At 38.3% G+C, this 25,345-nt stretch overlaps 1 protein-coding gene across 1 annotated transcript in view; it reads left to right on the forward strand.

Moving 5' to 3' along the window:
- TyrRS-m (Tyrosine--tRNA ligase, mitochondrial) overlaps positions 1–25,345 on the forward strand; it is a 230,836-nt gene that overhangs the window by 124,968 nt on the left and 80,523 nt on the right. Inside the window, exons 5-6 of the mRNA XM_067149634.2 lie at positions 13,226–13,434; positions 13,503–13,569. Of these exons, the coding sequence (XP_067005735.1) occupies positions 13,226–13,434; positions 13,503–13,569 (276 nt within the window). The remainder of the gene's footprint in view (positions 1–13,225; positions 13,435–13,502; positions 13,570–25,345) is intronic.

Consider the following 25,345-nt stretch of genomic DNA (forward strand, 5'->3'; position numbering starts at 1 on the left):
ACCTCCAGAAAGCGCTTCAGAGTATTTTCCTGGCTCCTTAAGTTTAAGCCGTATCCACTCCTAAGGGGAGTCTTCATCTTTCGGCGCCCTGGAGTTCAACACGTCGAACTAGCTCGATGAAGTTGCTTTCAGCGTCCTTGTTTAAAGAATACCGCAGTGCCAGAGCTGTATGCAGCCATTCTCACATTCTGACGGGATCTGCCTTTACACTCTGATGAACCTCATTAATATGATGTGTAGTTGATAGGTCCCCTGTTTGAGTTTGTAATAGGTGTTCTATTGTCTTCTTCTGAAATTCTGAACCATCAGCTAACGTCAAACCTTCATATAAAAAGTCGTTTCTCAATAATTTCAAGAGGTGGGGTACATCACAGAACACCCACACCTTTCTTTTATCATCCACTGGATTGGTAAAAAAGCTCCATTCTTGTATACAGTACGTTTAGTTCCTTCCACACTTTGGCATTTTTTCCCCCATGTCACAAGTTACTGCGACAAAATGAATCTCACAAGCCTCAGGTTTACTAATTATGTTTCTTAACAACTCTGACATCATTGTCACGTCGAAATTATAGAAAATGGGTTGCTTCCATGCAGCAAAGAGCCCTCGAACCATCGCTACCTGGACATTGCTGTGAGGCCCTGGTATGCGGTCATCAGATGAATCGTATGAAATACGTCCGTCTATGTTCATTTCATCAAATGTAAAAACTGCGATCTTTTTAGACTCCTTGTAATTTACTGCGCTGGCTTCCAACAGATATAGCACCTCTGTTAAAATTCCGGGCCTACATTTAAAGCGCCGAATCCATTTTTATAAGGTTGACCGACATGGTAAAGGAATGTTCCGGTTCCTCAAATAATCATTTGCTTTTCTGGAAAGCGATTTCAAAGACAAAGCTTTTGCTATCCCCTCCGAGGACCATTTCAATCGTTTATTGCCTCTGAAGAGACATCGAATCTGCCCTGGCGTAAAACTACTTCCTCTCTGTGTGCACTCTCCTTCACATTCAGCGGAGACGGTTGTTGTCGTCTTTTTGAGACCAGATACGTAGGCCCCTTGAGCTTCTTTAGTTCAGCCTCGCTTCTTCTTAAAATCGTGTTTTCACCACCTGCATACGGAGTTTTAAGATCTCATTTTGAAGCGATTCAGTGCTAGTCGCCTCTCTAATGTTAACCGCGCCCGCGTCTTCACGCTCCTAACATGACACAAATCTGTAGAATGAAGATAATCCTTTATCACGTTTTAAACATATATAAAATCGAAACTACGATCGTTAAGTAAAATAAGCCTAGTTACTTAACGTTCGAAGTATATGGAGAGTTGTTTCATATACTGTCTTAACTCGGTGTTCTCAGATAAAACATTCTGCTGGCAAACAGAACAAAGTAAAAAGATTCAAAAAATTGTTCCGGTACCAGGAATCGAACGCAAGCCTTCTAAACGAAAGTCAGCTACCCTAGCCAGTATACAATACCATAGCACGGCAGAATTAGTTTATTCATACTTCCACGTAGCTGTTCAAATTTATTACGATTTATTAAATATTGTATGAAAAGTAGTATTAAAAATTAAATAACTGGAGGTTCAACCTATTCAATACTCAAAAGAAAGAAACGTAGCAATCACATTTCTATTTAAATGGGACCGGTTTCGACCTTAGTCTAGGTCATCATCAGCCATAAAAAACATGTAAAATGTTTAAGAATGTTGGAGGTCAGTTTTTCACTGTTAGGCACAAAGACACGACATCACATTCTGTTCTGCACAAAGTCACAACATTAACAATCAACTTGCGAAGATCAAAAAGGCTTGAATTCGCAGACGAACAGATCTGTAGATGAAAGCCGCCAGCTCCCGGTGACTACGTGGCACACTCAAGGTCACGCGCTGCGGCCAAACACCAAAGCAGAGTGGAGAACGTTTCGAAGGTCCAGAACCTGTCACGGCTGCGGGAAGCCAAGTACGTATATAAAAATGTACGATGCCAATTAGTATAACCGAACGAGCACCCGTACTCCAGCTAAGATCTTGGTAAACAGTTGATTTGAAAAAACAATTGTAGAGAGAAGAAAAAATGTAGTAAAAAGCGCAATATCGGAAAACAAATGAAAACTTATATGCACAGTGCGCTATTTTAAAAAAATTTTTTAGGTTATGATTGAAGTAGTCGAAGTTGGCGCAAGACAAAAATTTTTGAAAGAGGAGAATAAATTAAACGAGGAAGAGTGATAGTGAAATAAGAGAAAGAATAAAAGAAATTGAAGTTAGATGGTAATGAGGAAAGATAAGATAGGGAAATGAAGGAGGGGTAGTTTAAGGTGGGTTAGGAGGGTGGGTTATTGGAGGTAGAAAATGTGGGTGGGAACTATGTAAGACATGGAAAATAGAATTGGGGTTTTGGAATTTGGAATTTTTGAGAAGAAGAATTAGGAAGTCAAAAAGGATATTGGGTTTTTCAGAAATGTCGTTTAAATTGAAATTAGGGTTGAAGTACTGGTCAAGGTGGATAAATTCATCCAAACATTTTTACTAAAAAATTATCGATTTTTATCCAACAAATCTATCAAAAACACTTCTGATCTAATCAACAAATTAAAAAATTTTGAAATCCAACCAAATTTTTCTCTCCATTCTTTTGACATTGTCAACATGTACCCTAGTATTCCAATTCCAAAATTATTCCCCATTATAAACAACAACCTAAACAAATTCAGTAACCTAAGTAAACTTGAAATTCAAGACTTCATGTCTATTTTAAAATTAGTTCTCAACAATAATTATTTTACCTTTGACAACACCATTTATCAACAAGATGGCTTGGCTATGGGCTCACCTGCTTCTGGCATTCTTGCTGAAATTTACCTCGACTTCTTAGAAAACACAAGAATTAATAATAATAATAATTTCTCCAACATCCTCTTTTGGGCGAGATATGTCGACGACACATTGGTAATATTAAATGAGGAATCAACCAACGCAGCCTCTACACTTCTTCATCTCAACAACTTAGACTCTAACATTAAATTCACCCTCGAATCAGAACACAACCAAACTCTTAATTTTCTAGACCTAACTATTACTAGACATCCTTCTTCTTTATCTTACAAAATTTTCAGAAAACCAACCCAAACAGCAACTACAATAAGACAAGATTCTTCGCACCCCCAAGCTCATAAACGTGCTACTTATAACAGCTTAATTTTTCGTGCCTTCAACACCCCTATGTCCAAAAAAGATTTAAATAATGAATTAAACACCATCCGCAACATTGCTAAATTTAATGGCTTTAACAACTCCTTCATTAACCGCATCATCAACAAATTCAAACACCGTCCAAAAACCACTTTATCTAAAGACACAATAAAACCAACTGCTTTTTCCACCTTCACTTTTACTCAGGATGCTTATAAAATAACTAATATCTTTAAAAAACATAATATGAAAATTTCTTTTAGAACTAACAATAGAAGTCTTGATATCTTACACAACTCTAAATCTCTAAATAAGTCTAATGCCTTTTCTAAATCTGGTGTATACAGATTTAAATGTAACAACTGCAGTTCCTCCTACGTCGGACAAACTGGCCGCAACTTCAATATCAGGTACTCTGAACATGTCAACGCCATTAAATACAACAGATTCTCTGCCATAGGACAGCACATACAAGACTCCAAACATAATTTCACCAGTATTGACAATGACATAAACATACTTAAAATCATTAACAAAGGCCCCCTCTTAAACATTACTGAAAATTGCTTTATCCACCTTGACCAGTACTTCAACCCTAATTTCAATTTAAACGACATTTCTGAAAAACCCAATATCCTTTTTGACTTCCTAATTCTTCTTCTCAAAAATTCCAAATTCCAAAACCCCAATTCTATTTTCCATGTCTTACATAGTTCCCACCCACATTTTCTACCTCCAATAACCCACCCTCCTAACCCACCTTAAACTACCCCTCCTTCATTTCCCTATCTTATCTTTCCTCATTACCATCTAACTTCAATTTCTTTTATTCTTTCTCTTATTTCACTATCACTCTTCCTCGTTTAATTTATTCTCCTCTTTCAAAAATTTTTGTCTTGCGCCAACTTCGACTACTTCAATCATAACCTAAAAAATTTTTTTAAAATAGCGCACTGTGCATATAAGTTTTCATTTGTTTTCCGATATTGCGCTTTTTACTACATTTTTTCTTCTCTCTACAATTGTTTTTTCAAATCAACTGTTTACCAAGATCTTAGCTGGAGTACGGGTGCTCGTTCGGTTATACTAATTGGCATCGTACATTTTTATATACGTACTTGGCTTCCCGCAGCCGTGACAGGTTCTGGACCTTCGAAACGTTCTCCACTCTGCTTTGGTGTTTGGCCGCAGCGCGTGACCTTGAGTGTGCCACGTAGTCACCGGGAGCTGGCGGCTTTCATCTACAGATCTGTTCGTCTGCGAATTCAAGCCTTTTTGATCTTCGCAAGTTGATTGTTAATGTTGTGACTTTGTGCAGAACAGAATGTGATGTCGTGTCTTTGTGCCTAACAGTGAAAAACTGACCTCCAACATTCTTAAACATTTTACATGTTTTTTATGGCTGATGATGACCTAGACTAAGGTCGAAACCGGTCCCATTTAAATAGAAATGTGATTGCTACGTTTCTTTCTTTTGAGTATTGAATAGGTTGAACCTCCAGTTATTTAATTTTTAACATCAATAATTTCAATACGGAACAATGAAATTTTTATCTTTAAATGCACAAGCTAACCAAGCTAAACAAAAAGCCTTCTCTTACATGGGCCTTAAGATCAAGATCGCTAAATTAGGAAAAGACATCGACTTCCTGAAACAATGCATATCCTACAATCTTACCCCCAAATTTCTTCAAAGTTGTACCAGAAAAAACATTTCTTCTCCTCACATGTTAAAAACCCAAAAAATAACCAACAAAATTTGGCTAAAAAACGAAATTCGTTTCTTATACAAGAAAAAATCATTTTTAAACAACAGATTATACGAAACACATCTAGAAATTGCTAATCTTCTCCCGAGTGCACAATGGAACCTCTTCCTAACTCAAGTAGACGATAAATTATTTCATGTACTGTCAATCAAACAACAAACCCTTGAGAAAAAACTCAAAATTCTCAAGAACAACTCTTCTTCACATAAATTCCAGTTTAAGAACCGTACCACACCCTCCAAAACTATTGAACAATTCCATCCTCCCATCGTAAATCTATCTAAAACAACTCTGAGTGATGATGAAAACTCAATCCTTTCGAAGGGCTTCAAACACAATTGGCCCAATCTTAACACTTTCAATGTAGCCACCAATTTAATTATTGAATCTGAAATAGCCATTAACAAAATGCCAACAGATGGACAAGATGAAATCAGATATGAAGTAAAAAGGAAACTTGAAAAAATCTTCATTAACAATAACAAAAACACTTCTCTTATTAATTATAATAATAATAATAATAATAATTTAATTAAAGATAATAAAACCATTTCAGATCTTAAAAAGAAAATCAATGACAATAATCTCATTATCACCAAATCTGATAAAGGCAACACTACTGTCATAATGGATAAAACTGACTACTTAGATAAAACCAAAAACTTTTTCAGTGACCCTTCTTTTTCTATAATAAAAAAAGACCCAACCACAAAAATCCAACGCCTACTCAAACATACTTTAAAAAACGTTTCCTTTCTCCTCACAGATCAAGAAAAAACTAAACTAATAAACATGAACCCTGGACTACCCACTGCCAAAGCCCTCCCTAAAATTCACAAAACTAACATTCCTATCCGTCCAATTATTAATTACAGACCCAGTCCCCTATACAACACTTCTAAATTCATCCAAACATTTTTACTAAAAAATTATCGATTTTTATCCAACAAATCTATCAAAAACACTTCTGATCTAATCAACAAATTAAAAAATTTTGAAATCCAACCAAATTTTTCTCTCCATTCTTTTGACATTGTCAACATGTACCCTAGTATTCCAATTCCAAAATTATTCCCCATTATAAACAACAACCTAAACAAATTCAGTAACCTAAGTAAACTTGAAATTCAAGACTTCATGTCTATTTTAAAATTAGTTCTCAACAATAATTATTTTACCTTTGACAACACCATTTATCAACAAGATGGCTTGGCTATGGGCTCACCTGCTTCTGGCATTCTTGCTGAAATTTACCTCGACTTCTTAGAAAACACAAGAATTAATAATAATAATAATTTCTCCAACATCCTCTTTTGGGCGAGATATGTCGACGACACATTGGTAATATTAAATGAGGAATCAACCAACGCAGCCTCTACACTTCTTCATCTCAACAACTTAGACTCTAACATTAAATTCACCCTCGAATCAGAACACAACCAAACTCTTAATTTTCTAGACCTAACTATTACTAGACATCCTTCTTCTTTATCTTACAAAATTTTCAGAAAACCAACCCAAACAGCAACTACAATAAGACAAGATTCTTCGCACCCCCAAGCTCATAAACGTGCTACTTATAACAGCTTAATTTTTCGTGCCTTCAACACCCCTATGTCCAAAAAAGATTTAAATAATGAATTAAACACCATCCGCAACATTGCTAAATTTAATGGCTTTAACAACTCCTTCATTAACCGCATCATCAACAAATTCAAACACCGTCCAAAAACCACTTTATCTAAAGACACAATAAAACCAACTGCTTTTTCCACCTTCACTTTTACTCAGGATGCTTATAAAATAACTAATATCTTTAAAAAACATAATATGAAAATTTCTTTTAGAACTAACAATAGAAGTCTTGATATCTTACACAACTCTAAATCTCTAAATAAGTCTAATGCCTTTTCTAAATCTGGTGTATACAGATTTAAATGTAACAACTGCAGTTCCTCCTACGTCGGACAAACTGGCCGCAGCTTCAATATCAGGTACTCTGAACATGTCAACGCCATTAAATACAACAGATTCTCTGCCATAGGACAGCACATACAAGACTCCAAACATAATTTCACCAGTATTGACAATGACATAAACATACTTAAAATCATTAACAAAGGCCCCCTCTTAAACATTACTGAAAATTGCTTTATCCACCTTGACCAGTACTTCAACCCTAATTTCAATTTAAACGACATTTCTGAAAAACCCAATATCCTTTTTGACTTCCTAATTCTTCTTCTCAAAAATTCCAAATTCCAAAACCCCAATTCTATTTTCCATGTCTTACATAGTTCCCACCCACATTTTCTACCTCCAATAACCCACCCTCCTAACCCACCTTAAACTACCCCTCCTTCATTTCCCTATCTTATCTTTCCTCATTACCATCTAACTTCAATTTCTTTTATTCTTTCTCTTATTTCACTATCACTCTTCCTCGTTTAATTTATTCTCCTCTTTCAAAAATTTTTGTCTTGCGCCAACTTCGACTACTTCAATCATAACCTAAAAAATTTTTTTAAAATAGCGCACTGTGCATATAAGTTTTCATTTGTTTTCCGATATTGCGCTTTTTACTACATTTTTTCTTCTCTCTACAATTGTTTTTTCAAATCAACTGTTTACCAAGATCTTAGCTGGAGTACGGGTGCTCGTTCGGTTATACTAATTGGCATCGTACATTTTTATATACGTACTTGGCTTCCCGCAGCCGTGACAGGTTCTGGACCTTCGAAACGTTCTCCACTCTGCTTTGGTGTTTGGCCGCAGCGCGTGACCTTGAGTGTGCCACGTAGTCACCGGGAGCTGGCGGCTTTCATCTACAGATCTGTTCGTCTGCGAATTCAAGCCTTTTTGATCTTCGCAAGTTGATTGTTAATGTTGTGACTTTGTGCAGAACAGAATGTGATGTCGTGTCTTTGTGCCTAACAGTGAAAAACTGACCTCCAACATTCTTAAACATTTTACATGTTTTTTATGGCTGATGATGACCTAGACTAAGGTCGAAACCGGTCCCATTTAAATAGAAATGTGATTGCTACGTTTCTTTCTTTTGAGTATTGAATAGGTTGAACCTCCAGTTATTTAATTTTTAACATCAATAATTTCAATACGGAACAATGAAATTTTTATCTTTAAATGAAAAGTAGTAGACAGCTAGGCCTGCCTGCTCTGCTGTTTCGGCTCGCTCATACTTTCCCGCTCCCAGGAGTTGACTCTGTTGAACGACTCTCAGTTAGGAGCGGGAGCGAATGAGCTAGCTCCCTCAAAAGAGCTAGTTCGACCCATCACTATTGACGAGAAGTTTAAATGTGAAGGGAGGAAAGGTTAACCGCAACAAACAGAAGAGACTAATGGATTTTTTTTTCCAACAGTGTTAACGGAGCTATGTTTCTTGTTTCACCAATGTATGTACTGTATTGTGTCTTTCTAAAAAGTTACCATAAGTGTTCTAATTAAAGTGATGCTGTAAAAGAGAGTTTCTTTGTATATTATGAGAGGATATCGCCTTTATTCCAAAGACAGAGTAGCTGTCGTTGGCACGGCACCCGGGGGCCTTTGTACCCTAGTTCGCTCCGCCATCTTCAGCGAAGAAGTACCGCTCCGTACTCAGCTAGATGCAGTTGCAGTTCGCATTCCGTTGCCAGTAATAACAGTTTGCAACGTGTACATTCCACCGGATTACGACCTTGAAATTCGTGCACTCAGTTGCCTACACCATTCCTCATGCTGAGAGATGTGAACGCCCGTTACATACTATGGGGTTCTCCGTCTTCCTGTGCTAGGGGGAGGATGCTCGAGCGAATGATCAACCTGTTTGATCTTAGCGTGCTTAATACAGCAGAATCGACACATTTCAGCAGCGCACATGGCACATTCTCACTCCTGGATGTCACGAACTCTGTGATAGTGACCACTTCCCGATAATTCTATCTCTCTTGAATCAAGGACAGTCCGAAGTACCCAAGCGCTGGTTACTTCGGCGGGCAAATTTGCCAGAATTTTTGAAACGCGCAGTGATGGCTGATGATATGCTCGAGTCTGTTGACGACCACGATTCTCCCATTACTACTGGAATGCCACACGGCCGGTTGGGTTTCGGATTAATAGCTTGTGCCATGATTTGAATATAGAAAGATCTGATGCCACATCTTTCACAGAGCAGCTATCACACTTGCATAGAAAGATCTACTGATACAACTTTCACAGAGCCATCTATTGCATTGGCATAGAAAGATCTGTGGACACAACTTTCACAAAGCCATCTATCATTCTGACATAGAGATATCTACTGATACAACTTTCACAGAGCCATCTATTGCATTGGCATAGAAAGATCTGTGGACACAACTTCCACAGGGCCATCTATCATTCTGACATAGAGATATCTGCTGATAGAAGTTTCACGGAGCCATCTATCGCAATGACATAGGAAGATCTACGGACACAACTTTCACAGAGCCATCTATCATTCTGACATAGAGATATCTACCATCACAACTTTCACAGAGCCATCTATCACACTGACATAGGAAGATCTACTGACACAACTTTCACAGAGCCATCTATCATTCTGACATAGAGATATCTACCATCACAACTTTCACAGAGCCATCTATCATTCTGACAGAGAGATATCTACCATCACAACTTTCACAGAGCCATCTATCACACTGACATAGAAAGTTCTGTGGACACAACTCTCACAGAGCCATCTATCGCACTGACATAGAAAGGTCTACGGACACAACTTTCACAGAGCCTTCTATCGCACTGGCATCGAAACATCTACGAACACAACTTTCACAGAGCCATCTATCACACTGACATAGAAAGGTCTACGGACACAGCTTTCACAGAGCCTTCTATCGCACTGGCATAGAAAGATCTACGAACACAACTTTCACAGAGCCATATATTGCACTGGCATAGAAAGATCTACGAACACAACTTTCACAGAGCCATCTATCACACTGACATAGGAAGATCTACGAACACAACTTTCACAGAGCCATCTATCGCAATGACATAGGAAGATCTACGGACACAACTTTCACAGAGCCATCTATCATTCTGACATAGAGATATCTACCATCACAACTTTCACAGAGCCATCTATCACACTGACATAGGAAGATCTACTGACACAACTTTCACAGAGCCATCTATCTCACTGACATAGAAAGGTCTACGGACACAACTTTCACAGAGCCAGCTATCATTCTGACATAGAGATATCTACCATCACTACTTTCACAGAGCCATCTATCATTCTGACATAGAGATATCTACTGACACAACTTTCACAGAGCCATCTATCACACTGACATAGGAAGATCTATGAACACAACTTTCACAGAGCCATCTGTCACACTGACATAGAAAGGTCTACGGACACAACTTTCACAGAGCCTTCTATCGTACTGGCATAGAAAGTTCTATGAACACAACTTTCACAGAGCCATATATTGCACTGGCATAGAAAGTTCTACGAACACAACTTTCACAGAGCCTTCTATCGTACTGGCATAGAAAGTTCTACGAACACAACTTTCACAGAGCCTTCTATCGCACTGGCATAGAAAGTTCTGTGGACACAACTTTCACAGAGCCATATATCACACTGGCAAAGAAAGATCTGTGGACACAACTTTCACAGAGCCATCTATTGCACTGGCATAGAAAGATCTGTGGACACAACTTTCACAGAGCCATCTATCGCACTGGCATAGAAAGATCTGTGGACACAACTTTCACAGAGCCTTCTATCGCACTGACATAGAAAGATCTACGAACACAACTTTCACAGAGCCTTCTATCGCACTTGCATAGAAAGATCTGTGGATACAACTCTCACAGAGCCTTCTATCGCACTGACATAGAAAGATCTACGAACACAACTTTCACAGAGCCTTCTATCGCACTAGCATAGGATGATCTGTGGACACAACTTTCACAGAGCCTTCTATCGCACTGACATAGAAAGATCTGTGGACACAACTTTCACAGAGCCATATATCACACTGGCATAGAAAGATCTACGAACACAACTTTCACAGAGCCTTCTATCGCACTAGCATAGAAAGATCTGTGGACACAACATTCACAGAGCCTTCTATCACACTGACATAGAAAGATCTACGAACACAACTTTCACAGAGCCTTCTATCGCACTGGCATCGAAACATCTACGAACACAACTTTCACAGAGCCATCTATCACACTGACATAGAAAGGTCTACGGACACAGCTTTCACAGAGCCTTCTATCGCACTGGCATAGAAAGATCTACGAACACAACTTTCACAGAGCCATATATTGCACTGGCATAGAAAGATCTACGAACACAACTTTCACAGAGCCATCTATCACACTGACATAGGAAGATCTACGAACACAACTTTCACAGAGCCATCTATCGCAATGACATAGGAAGATCTACGGACACAACTTTCACAGAGCCATCTATCATTCTGACATAGAGATATCTACCATCACAACTTTCACAGAGCCATCTATCACACTGACATAGGAAGATCTACTGACACAACTTTCACAGAGCCATCTATCATTCTGACATAGAGATATCTACCATCACAACTTTCACAGAGCCATCTATCACACTGACATAGGAAGATCTACTGACACAACTTTCACAGAACCATCTATCACACTGACATAGAAAGGTCTACGGACACAACTTTCACAGAGCCAGCTATCATTCTGACATAGAGATATCTACCATCACTACTTTCACAGAGCCATCTATCATTCTGACATAGAGATATCTACTGACACAACTTTCACAGAGCCATCTATCACACTGACATAGGAAGATCTATGAACACAACTTTCACAGAGGCATCTGTCACACTGACATAGAAAGGTCTACGGACACAACTTTCACAGAGCCTTCTATCGTACTGGCATAGAAAGTTCTATGAACACAACTTTCACAGAGCCATATATTGCACTGGCATAGAAAGTTCTACGAACACAACTTTCACAGAGCCTTCTATCGTACTGGCATAGAATGTTCTACGAACACAACTTTCACAGAGCCTTCTATCGCACTGGCATAGAAAGTTCTGTGGACACAACTTTCACAGAGCCATATATCACACTGGCAAAGAAAGATCTGTGGACACAACTTTCACAGAGCCATCTATTGCACTGGCATAGAAAGATCTGTATACACAACTTTCACAGAGCCATCTATCGCACTGGCATAGAAAGATCTGTGGACACAACTTTCACAGAGCCTTCTATCGCACTGACATAGAAAGATCTACGAACACAACTTTCACAGAGCCTTCTATCGCACTTGCATAGAAAGATCTGTGGACACAACTCTCACAGAGCCTTCTATCGCACTGACATAGAAAGATCTACGAACACAACTTTCACAGAGCCTTCTATCGCACGAGCATAGAAAGATCTGTGGACACAACTTTCACAGAGCCATGTATCACACTGGCATAGAAAGATCTACGAACACAACTTTCACAGAGCCTTCTATCGCACTAGCATAGAAAGATCTGTGGACACAACTTTCACAGAGCCTTCTATCGCACTGACATAGAAAGATCTACGAACACAACTTTCACAGAGCCATATATCGCCCTGGCATAGAAAGTTCTGTGGACACAACTTTCACAGAGCCATCTATCGCACTGGCATAGAAAGTTCTGTGGACACAACTTTCACAGAGCCATCTATCACACTGGCATAGAAAGTTCTGTGGACACAACTTTCACAGAGCCATCTATCACACTGACATAGAAAGATCTACTGGCACAACTTTCACAGAGACATCTGTCGGCATATACCGTTGTCTGGAATGATCTAAGCTTCACCGGGCTAGTTGGCCGTGCGGTTAGGAGCGTGCAACTGTGAGCTCGCATCCGGGAGATAGTGGGTTCGAACCGCACTGTCGGCAGCCCTGAAGATGTTTTTCCGTGGTTTCCCATTTTCACACCAGGCAAATGCTGGGGCTGTGCCTTAATTAAGGCTACGGTCGCTTCCTTCCCATTCCTAGGCCTTTCCTGTGCTATCATCGCCATAAGACCTATCTGTGTCGGTGCGACGTAAGGCAACTAGCAAAAAAAAAGTATCTGAGCTTTATAAATTACTGTTTGATGCAAATAAGTGTTGTTATGCAATGTCTATCAGAATGCACATTTCACTAAAGTTTTGTTAGTGTGCTCCACTTTTTTATATGAGAACATGAGGTGAGCCTCCTATCTGATTACAGGCCTCACACTACCTCTCGTCACAAATGAGTCTGGAGACAAGCTGGGGAAATCGGCTGGGAATGCTATTTGGCTGCGTGCTGGGAGAACATCACCTTTCGAGTTTTACCAGTTCTTTGTGAGAACCAAGGACACTGAAGTTGAGAAACTGTTAAAACTCTACACTTTCATGAGTGCTGTCGAAATATCTAGCCTCATGAAGACACATCAGGTACGTCTTTTAAATGACTTTTTCTTGTGGCAGAGTCTTGTGACTAACGATGTTTGTTGGTTCCTCAGGAGGAGCCCGGAAAGAGGCGCGCTCAGAAGAAGTTGGCTCAACTGGTTACCTTGTTGGTGCACGGTGGTAAGTACGCTGTTATCTGGTAGTCAGTGATAGCAGGTGAGAGAGATGGACGCCTTTCCCGAGACGGTGAAATCTTGCCAGTCCTCTCGACATAGTAGTACTTGTTGATTGTTCTGGAAATATTTTTAAAAAGAGGACCCAGAATCATTGCTTTTGTAGAAGACTGGCAACAATTCCAGTGAGTTTGAAATCCTTTGTATGGATGTGCATACCTGCCAAGCCTTCCGATTTACCCGGAAACTTTCCGTTTTTTAACTCATCTTTGATTTTCTGATTAATGTTTAATTCTTCCTTTTTTTAACTAATGTAACCTCCAGTACAGTTTCCCTAGGATGAATTCGTGTGTGCTTGTGTAATTTACCCAACCTCATTTTCGAGTGATTTTATTTCATGCCTTATTTTGCGAGTGTATCGTCCGTCGCCGTCCTGTATCGTGTCTCCTCGCTACAGCAGCATGTGTGCTTTACAGCAATCGTCCTACAAGCAAGACAGGCTAGCGCCCGCTTGCGACTCACTTGTTCGGGACGAAAGAATTAGTTTCTTATCGTGTGGGTCGCGCACTATTAACATACGTAGTTTCTGTGCGTAATTTCGTTGGAGTTGTAGGCCACGCGTTTTTTCTAGCGGTTCTGTGCCTTTTCCCATGCCCAAGTTGTATGTTGATAATGTTTGAGACATACCGATCTGTTTTGTATATGGTATTTTTGCGTATTTCAGTGCCTTTTTAAATTCTTACTTCATAATTTTAATGAGTTGAATCTATTTCAGGGAGTTGTGTCGGTGACAGTTTCTGGTATTTTCTCTTCACATTATGACCATAAAACATAACAAACGTTATCTCCATGTGTTCAAAGATATTTCTTCTTCTTCTTCTTCATAGTACCGTATCAGGTCCCCCTGACGTTGGCGATCACTGTGGCGAATGCAGAACGATCTCTTGCTAGGTGGAAAAGTCTTTCAACACTGTGAATTCCAGTCCATTCTTTGATGTTTCCAAGCCATGATGTTCGCCTCCTCCCGACACCTCTTCGACCCTGTATTTTGCCTTGTACAATCCGCTGTAAGATGAGGTTGAAATAATAACATTAAGTTATTTATTAGACCACCTAATCAATACAAAATCGTCTTGGATGATTTACATAAATTTGAAGTTAGAAGTATTTGCAACTGTTGCAAATACTTCTAACTCATAATGTTACAAGCTATCTTTGTCACCGTCAAATGATTCCACTTTTATATGCTTTTTCAACTAGAATATCTACAAACTCACAATTTACAACATTTGAACATCACTTCAAATTTTGAGATGGTCCATAGTGATCCTATTTGAAACTGTTCTTCAACTTCTATTCACCAACTTCATATCCTGAATGTGTTCTACAACTGCACCATATGCATCTGACTTTCGTCTTTTATCTTCAAGATCACGATTAACTTCGGATCTCTCGACTAACTTTGACTTTTATTCTCTCTTCTTTACTTTGATTATATTACGATTTTTCGCCATCGTCTAATTATAACCACCAGACTATCAACTTTACTTTTATGCAATCTTACTACTTGTTGTATAACAATCTATTGTTTTATCCATTGTACTTATTTTAGCAGCCTTCTAATGTTAATTTTGTTAGTACTTCCACTATTATATCTCATCACATTGTATTTTCAAACCATCATTGTTATTTTTAATGTTATTTTACTTCAAATCTCTTCAAGATTTTAAAATTCATTTCATTACTACATGTTATTTAGATGCTTATTTTTAATTTAAGGTTAAGACTATGGCTGATGATGCCTTCAGGAAAGGCGAAACATGTACCACTATCAGTTAACAAATTTATGTAAATCATCCAAGACGATTTTGTATTGATTAGGTGGTCTAATAAATAACTTAATGTTATTATTTCAATCAAATATCATCAATACGGACCAAAAATGATATTTATTACATGTAAGATGAGGTAACGGTCATTTCTAAGGATGTGGCCAAGGTAAGAGATCTTCCGGAGTTTTATTGTTTGAACGAGTTCCCGACTTGCTCTTGCCCTTCTGAGTACTTCTTGGTTCGTTAGTCGTGCAACCCACGAAATCCTGAGCATCCCACGGTGGATCCACATTTCAAAGGCTTCCAAGCGTTTCACTGATATTTTCTTGAGAGTCCATGTTTCCACACCATATAGCGAGGCTGACCATATATAGCACTTGACCATCCTCTGTCTAAGTTTTAAATTTTAGTAGTCATTGCAAAAGAAAGATTTCATTTTTGTAAATATTTTTCGTGCTATTGCTATCCTCTGTTTCACTTCTTTCTTGGGATCAAGTTGTTCAGTGACAATGGCACCCAGATATTTAAAAGTGGTTACTCTCTCAATCTGTCGAATTACCTCGGGAGATAAATTTTACTTTGTGTTATCTAAATTTCGAGATATAGAGAATACCGTTTTTGAGCATGTATAGCATATAATTGAATCGCATGTATCTACGGGCTTTTACCGAATACATTATGTTTAACGGTTCTTAAAAATATACAAAGAAACTCTCTTTTACAGCATCACTTTAATTAGAACACTTATGGTAACTTTTTAGAAAGACACAATACAGTACATACATTGGTGAAACAAGAAACATAGCTCCGTTAACACTGTTGGAAAAAAAAATCCATTAGTCTCTTCTGTTTGTTGCGGTTCACATTTAAACTTCTCGTCAATAGTGATGGGTCGAACTAGCTCATTCGCTCCCGCTCCTAACTGAGAGTCGTTCAAAAGAGTCAACTCTTGGGAGCGGGAAAGTATGAGCGAGCCGAGGAAGTCAGAGCCCGCTATCCGCTCCAGGTTCGTTCGTTCATTTGTTCCGGTCGCTCTGTATGACTTCTGGGAACGAACGATATAGCTCAAATAGTTCATATTTCCCACAGAAGATGGCAACACAATGTACAATTCAGAAAGCTACTCTTGAAATAAAACAAATGAACAACTAGTATATGTACAGTGTGCCCAAGGCCAGTCCAGCCGCCATGTTTTTGCCAAGTACTCAATCAGCTGATTTTTCATTTATGTACTTATGTCAATTACAACGAGACTGCAGTCTCATACAGAGGAATTATACGGGTCATTATATTCTGGTGGGCACTTACATGATTGTACCGTATATTAATAAGTGGCTGAGGATATGAGCACATACTAGATTAAATTTGATAAAAGGAAACTCGTGTCCTTTTCCCGAGGCACATCCCAATGGAGATGAGACACCAGTCCTCCTGATTTTCTGGCAGTAGCGAAAATCGAACCTGTGCGTTCGAAGACAACCGTTAGGCTACAGATGCGGACAGTAGACTGATGAAGGAGGTTGATATGGGTAGTAGAAGAATAGTTCAGTGTTTAAAATGTTATATATTTTTGCTTATACTGTATGTATATGTCAGTACTGGGCATATTTAGACTTAGATTACCTGAATACTGGTAGCTGACTTCTCATTTAAATAATTCTTGGCGTACAGAAATTTACAATTACTTAAGTACCGGTAGCTAAAAATTCTGTGTAGGTAGGCAGGTAGGCCTATAATGACATTTATATTATAATACATATGGGATCGTACAGACACTATACATAAGGTTATAATACTGTGTGTGATGAATACAATGAGATTTTTCTTTCACATATCACATACTGTTGATATGTATATAATCTAAACACACACAGAACATAGGAAATAATTTTAGTAAATTAGACCTACTGTATGTATATTATCTTGTGGATACACAATATTATATTACCTAGCTAGTTCGATATTTACATTACATTAACATGATATATCTTTCCACTCAGCACAATTATAACAGAAAAAGTAAGCAAATCTTTTCAGTAAGGATTAATAGGTTACTGCATACCTGCCAACTTTTAGAAACCAAAAATAGGAAGATTTTTTAATTCCTGGATTTCAGCACATATATTCCTTCACGGTCTAGGTGAAAAAAGGTCAAGATAAAAGGCATTTACAGTTAAAATACGAATTGGCCGTTAAATTTAAAATCTTAAGCTACCAAAACATTAAAATGGTTACAAGAAAATGTACCCAATCATTCTCATTTATGACACTTAGGAGAATAATATTTATGTCACACCGACACACGCAACAAAATGCATAATACCGTATTTTCTCGCGTAATTAACGCACTTTTTGACGAAAAATACAGGCGAAAACTTCGGATACGTAAATTATTCAAGAAATTCAGATATTTACAATTCATTTACATTTAAAAGATACATCAAATATAATATAAACACAATTCGTTCAACTCGTTTGCGGTTATCGTCATTTGGCGTAAAATTCCGGCGTGTGATTTTTTCTGAAAATTCAAATAGGGCACATCAGGTAAGTTAGACACGTGGGATTGAAGTACCGACACTGGAAAATATTCTTCCCATTACGAGCTGACAATACGACCTGAAGTGAAATAAGCATGAACTAATAAAAGTACAATTCATGTAATATCATAACAATGACATACCAATGGAAGGAAGATTGGATCTCAAAAACAGGTGAACATCTCTGGCCTTTCTTCCCACCTAATTTGAGGTCTGATCTCCCAAGAAGAACTTGGACCATCCTTAATAGGATTCGATGTGGTCATGGTGTCTGTGCTGCGTCCCTGTATACATGGGGAAAGATACAATCCCCCCAGTGTGACTGCGGTGCTCCTTTTCAAACCATCGAACACATTGTAAAAGAGTGTAGCAGAAGAGCCTACCCTGGAGATTGGTTTGATTTTGTAGAAGCCAATACAGAGGCTCTAGAATGGATAACATCTTTGGACATTAAAATACAATGTACTTGCTTTCTTGTTTCTGTATATATCTATATATGCCATACGATAAATAAATAAATAAATAAATAAATAAATAAATAAATAAATAAATGACATACCGGCAAAAAATAAAACGGGCCGATGACCTTAGATGTTAGGCACCTTTAAACAAGCCCATTATTGAGGAGTGCCCTCTGAGGAAGTATGGTGGACCAGGCCAAGATGTCATCAGTGCAACACCCCCTTCTTAGAATGGCTACGGCAACTGGACATTGATTTGTAAATGTGAACGCTACCAACATTCTTGTTCTTGTATATAGTGTAAATTTTCTTTTTCTTTTGTATACTTGCCATACGATAAATAAATAAATAAATAAATAAATAAATAAATAATCATCAAAAAAAGAAAACTGTCCAAGATGAAAAGAGCCGGGCATCGAAGGAGGGACCCTGCTACATTACCCCAAACCGTTCGTAACCAATCTTGTACGAGTGACGTGTCAATCCACCCTTCTTCTTGAATACGAACGTGGATCACTTGCGGAAATTTTGCTTTAGGCATTGTTTTTCGTTTTAGAACAATGTAAGATGCAAGCTTTCTGCCATCAGCTCTTACAGCAAGCCTTCCAGTACATTGTCGTTTTTTGCTTCCGGTAGCGCGTACGATAACACTATGTTCCTTTCTTATCGATTGTTCGACTTTGTGGCATATGGAAACTGACTGGCGTCTGACCTGCGGTTCCTATAAGGGAGATCAAATATTCCTCCTCTTTACGCTTCTCAATCACAAAGCAATGAAAATGGTTTAAATGATTCGTAATTTTTTGGCATGATGATGTTCTTCGCCGAAGAGGAAGTCCATTTCTCTTCATAAAATTAATCAAGCCTCGGTTAACCTTCAAATCCGAGACACTAATTCCATGTGCAGTGGTTATTTCACATTCTTTAAAATACAGCATTTCGTGAGAAATGGCTTATCCAACGTTGAGTAATGAAATCATATATTTAAGTAGATCTTCCTCTACTTGCGGAAACTTGCCGCTTTTTGGTCCGCGAAATGCTTTGCGAGACTTGTTGGCCGCTTGAAGTGCACGTTTGTTATCGCGGAAGCGCAAGTTTTTCATTTGGGCATTGAATACTTTCTGCCCGCTGCCCTATTCCCGTATGTTTCGGCGTAACTGATCACCGCGAGTTAGTAGGATGCAGTATTACTCGAATACTGTGGACTGACAAACATGGGCGCCCGCAAGGGGGGGCAAGGGGGGGCGCTTGCCCCCCCCCCTGGAATTCTAAAAAGTTGATGTTCAATTGTTTAATATCATACCAGATTATTTCATAAACTGAACTTACTGACAGTCATCTAGCATCTGTTATATTCGCAAATTTCGGAAAAAAATTTAATGTTGCTGACGTTATATTGGTATTTATATTCAAGAAAATTGTTAATGTGCCCCCCCTTGGGAAAGATCCTGCGGGCGCCCATGCTGACAAACAATTTTGAGATCACAGAGTGTCCCGTACCCGAAACACTCGTAAAACTAGTGCCGGCTAATAACAGCACGTTGCCCTGTGTTTGAAATGCCCGCTTTCGCAATAGGAAGCCTGCTACTTGAGTTGTTGACATCTTCATTTCGAAACGCATCCGGAGCTGAGTGATGGATGTTCGAAGTTGTGGGTGCGTCAAATACGTGAACATTTCTTTTTCTCCACTTTGGACCCAAAAATATTGGGATGTGTAAATTATGCAAGGGCGTTAATTACGCGAGAGAATACGGTACTTTATTTATCAGACGGTAAAATAAACGGAAATTTATAGGTTTCTCTGATCACTTGGAGATAAGGTTTGTTATATTTTTTGGCCATAACGAGAAAATAAAGTATCTGTCACCGACACAACCCCCTTAAAACATTCAACTCATTAAAATTATGCACTTAAATACGCGAAACCTACCACATACAGAACAATTCAGTATGTCCCATACGTTATTGACATACGACTTTGGCAGTGGGGGAAAGCATAGAAATGCAAGAAAAAACACGTGGCCTACAACTCCAACGAAACTACGCACAGAAACGATGTTAACAACGCGCTAGCAACAATAACAAACTCATTCTTTCATCCCGATTGACTGAGTCGCTAGCGCGCGCCAGCCTGTCTTGATTGCAGGACGATTGCCGCCCCGAATCCCCAGCTGCATTAAAGCGCACACGCTGCTGTGGTGAGCGGGAAACACGATACACGAAGGCGCCGGACGAAACACGAAATAAGCATCAAATAAATACGCTTGAAAATGAGATTTCGGAAATTACACAAGCACATAAGAATTTATTCTAGGGGAAGAGTATTGGCCGTACTAGAAGTTATATTGGTCAAAAATAGGAAGAATTTAAAATAAATCGGAAAATCGGAAGACGAGTTAAAAACCGGAAAGTTTCCGGGTAAATCGGAAGGGTTGGCAGGTATGTTACTGTTACTGTGTTAAATGTAGAAGTGGTACTAGTTCAATAAATTTTAGACAAGTAATTGTTTAGTTTGAGATACCAACTTCATTTCATGGTACAATAGACATTTTATTGAGTAAAATAACACATTACCTTTCCTGAGGAGATTCGAAGAGATTAGTTTTCAGTTTTAAGAGTTTGGAAACATCATACAAAATCATACACTGGATACATATTGAAATTGGGAAGACATAGTGTTACCAAATGTAAAGTCAACTTCTTAACCTCCATTTGCATAACTTTTATCAGAATAATATGATCCCATGAGTAAGTAACTCAAATTAATTATTTTTCAGAAATATATATGGTACAATACAAAAAGGAATTTACCTGTAATGTGTTTATGTAGGCCTAGGCAAATTATAGGGTACCGGTAACACATCTTTTCATTACTCACAAAATCTTATTTTAAGAGAATCCCCAAATATTACTGTATTTACAAATTAATTATAGCATTATTACACAAATCAATAGCCTAGTACTTTCACAGTTTCCATCACATATTATTCACACACATCATAACAGTACAGCCCAGTACAATGAGGTTAATATCTTCATTCAAATCAAAGATGAATGAGCTGCTACAGACTTGCTGCTAAAAATGATTTTGCTTTTTCTTGTTCTGGAGGTGATTTTTAACCTTAAAACAATATATCTGTTCAACAAAGTGTTCTGCAAATCATGACAGTCAGGAATATGGCACACATTAACCTCACTTTTTACTCTACATGCAAAATAGTGTACTAAGTTTACATTTTGAGGTTTTACAATACCTGTGTAGTTAGAAAATATCTCTTCTACTTTAAAAATAAATTGAAAAGTAGGTTCATTAGCTAACCAAAATGTGTTATCTTTGAAGCATTTCAGCCAGGTCAGTTTCTCATAAGGTAAGCCATAGGGTTTCAAACCACCTAAACTCATTAAGCATTTATCACAATGCTCATGGTTTTCACTTATGCTTTTAATAATGTAACCCAATAAACAATACATGCTATTTTGTTCACTTGAGCTCATGACTAATCTCTTAAACACCAAACCCTGTGGTAAGTTAGGTTCATTTGTTACCTTTGAGGGTTCAATATGCTTTATATATTCAAGAAAATCTGCCATTAGTAATGGGAAGAAGCAGTTCACCTGTGGGAACTAGTTCATTCACTCTCGCTCCCCAGAAAGAACTACTTCGCAAACTACTTCAAAATGTTTAACTTTCCCGCTAGAGCACTCTGCAACCGCTGAAGTAGTTCGTCCGCGAACAAGTTCCTTCTCATTCCCTTCATACAAGGCTTCATCGCTTCGCGAGTTTTCCAGAACGAGGAAGTACACAAAGTGGACAACAGGTAGCACGCAGGTGCACTTCTCGATAACATTCGTACAGATGAACGTTCCTATTACCGGTAATGTCAGTTCACACTCTCTCCCTCAGGAATGTAAGTGTAGGAAAAATCTAATTCTTTTCAAAGATAATAAAAATGTCTGTGAAATATTGTCGACTTGAAAATGAGATGTTTTAAACGCTGATCTGTTATCGCAAGAGCACCCTTTTCTTGGTGGTGATTTCATCCCATGACTGAAACAAATTTAGAACATCTGAGCGTTGGTCAACTTTTTCTCGCCGGTGGCGCTAAACGTCAGACTCCAACACTCTCGCTCCCAAGAAAGAACTACTTTACGAACTACTTCGCGAACTACTTCAAAATGTGTAATTTTCCCGCCAGAGCACTCTGCAACCGCTGAAGTAGTTTGTCCGCCAACAAGTTCCTTCCCATTCCCTTCACACTCGTGAAGTTCTACAGTTCGCGAAGTAGTTCTCGAGAGACGAGTAAACACTTCACAGTTCGTGGGAGTTAAGTAGTTCCCGAGAACTACCCATCACTACCTGCCATTGTTTCTCCATCATCCTCACTGTAACTTTCATGTATTGGGAGAGCATAATTAGTTTCAAATTCTGTTTAAATTGTAATGCAGTTGGGACTATCTGTTTTGCCCTAACAAGACTGAAAAGGTTTTCTAAAGAATCCTGGGTAAACCTGGAAGTCAAAATACACTTGTAATTACAATCATTTAACAGAATATTTTGTAAATCTAATATGGATTTAGTACATATCTTAACACCAGCTTGCACTGGTTTCCGAACACATTTCTTTCCAATTTTAAGTAAGGAAAAAATGTCAATAAACCTTTCCAGAAAGAGGATACTTTCATTACGGTATATGATACTATATTATGCTTACTTCAGGGCCATAGTTGGACAGCGGGAGGTCAAAATTGCAAACCACTTTTCTACCAAGTCTATAAACCATGCTGTTGTGAAGTAATCAGGTCTGTTTTCTTCCTCTGCTAAGAATTTTAGACTGCTGCTTACTGTGTGATTGATCACATTAGTAGAGGTTGATACCCTCATTTTATTCAAATGTGTAGGAGACAAGTCATTCTCACTTAACTTTGGTGCTAATTTAAAAGTGGATCTGTTTTGATCTTACTGGAGATTAAACCAAATTCTTTTACAATGGATTCAGGAACTGTGATTACTTTAGTGTTTGCAATCATAGATTTGATATTTTTAAACAAATGTACTGGGTCTGGAATGACATATATTTTTGAAGTTTCATCAACAGGATGGACAAATGTATTAACAGTTTCACAGTAACGACCAGCTTTAACACCTACACTCCTCCAAAAGCCCTGATTTGGTGACCCCATGTCTGATACGATTCTTAATATGGTAAGACCAATTTCATCCGCCTCTTTTGTAATTTCAGAAACAATACTTCCATACACTGCACCATTAGTGCTATCCCCTGTTAAATAATAGCCCTACTGTTTGTTTCCATTTACTCGATATGCCACCTAACATGAAGACCAAGGCATGTGTAGCTTCACCTTTATGACCTGGTAATGTAATATCCCCAATAAATTGTTTAGTTGAGATGTCAAATTCATTTCCTGGTACAATAGACATATCATCAAGTAAAAGAACACATTGCCTTTCCTGAGGAGATTTAAAGAGATTGGTTTTTAGTTTTAAGAATTTGAAAACATCATACAAAATTCCTGACTGAAAACGGAGATTCTGAATTTTCCTTTGGAGGGTTCTTAAAGAAGGGAGAGGATAATTTTGTTCTAACAACTCTCCATATCCATTCCTTCCACATAAAAACTTTAATTTAAGTGCCTTTTGAATAGTTGTGTTTGACCAACTTGATACTTTTCCCCCTAAAGAGTTTAACTGGTCATCCCCAAAAACCTTCTTTTGTGTATGTGTCATTTTTCTACGTTGTTTCTCTATAAATTTATTATATTTACTACACCTATTTTTAAGCTTACGGTTCTGTAACAAAAGCTTGTCATACTTATTTTTATACTGTTCAAGCTTACTCTCTAAACACTTCACTTTTTGTCCATCACTTAAAGACACACAAGAAATATCTGATGCTACAGATTCATCCAATACAGGCACTGGGAATATTTCACTTACATTTCCTGAGGTGTTGATAAGTTGCCTTTACCAGGTTTGGGAGGATTCCTTTTTATTTTCGGTGGTTCTCGGTGTGAAAAAATTGTTGGAACTGCGTTCCATTTGAGGGCTCTTTTTCCATCTTCCCTCGTTTTTTCCTACATGTCTGCTTCAAAATGAGCCTATAAAAATACGAACAGTAGTATATAATGACTAGTTTTCATTTGGCAAATTGGAAGGAAGTACACAAACAAAAGTAATCTCATGAATTTTGTGCCATATTTGGTACTTACCTCGCACAAGTAGGAAGAATTTGTAGGATTCCAACCTTCTCTTCTAACCATAACACCCCATTGTCTCCTTCGAGATGGGTCCTCCCGCGGAAAAGATTTAATTATAAAACCCTTTTCGGGTCTGTTTGTACAGCCAGGCATGTTATTTATTTTGAACTCAGATCACTTAAATCCATAGATGTTCACACGTTTCAAAACTAATAAACCTTCGTAGTTAATAATGAAACATTGGCTACTCCAAGGCCAGGGTTCCCCTTTTTAAAGAGAGCAAGGCAGCATTTCGTGGTCTGTCTGCCTTCTATCTCTTGACTGTCCGAATTTTTGATGTCGTCAGCGACGCCTCGCTATCGGGATGAGCCATTTTGGGGTAAGCACTCTTGATTTCTGTTCGACCTTAAATTACATTTAATGTTCGCTTGCCTTTTCATTTAGACCTTTGCTCTAACTTCACCCAGACTCGCCACTCAATTATTTCAGATGTCTTAGCTTTTCAGCAGGGCTTGCCTGTTTGTTTTCGAGGCATTCCCACTTTCCTTGTTTCGCTAGACATGTAAATTGTAGTTTTATGTATTTACCTTGGGGTTTTGCCTCTATTAGTTCCGCGTCACTTGACGCACGCTAGTTTTCCACTGCCCCACATCAGAAGTGTTTTTGGTGTGTGACCAAGTTGAACTGGCCTCTGTGCCTAGTTTAGATATTTTCTGATTTAACCTTTTTCATTT

Source organism: Anabrus simplex, chromosome 6, assembly GCF_040414725.1.
Source record: "Anabrus simplex isolate iqAnaSimp1 chromosome 6, ASM4041472v1, whole genome shotgun sequence".
In the NCBI taxonomy this organism is placed as follows: Eukaryota; Metazoa; Arthropoda; class Insecta; order Orthoptera; family Tettigoniidae; genus Anabrus; species Anabrus simplex.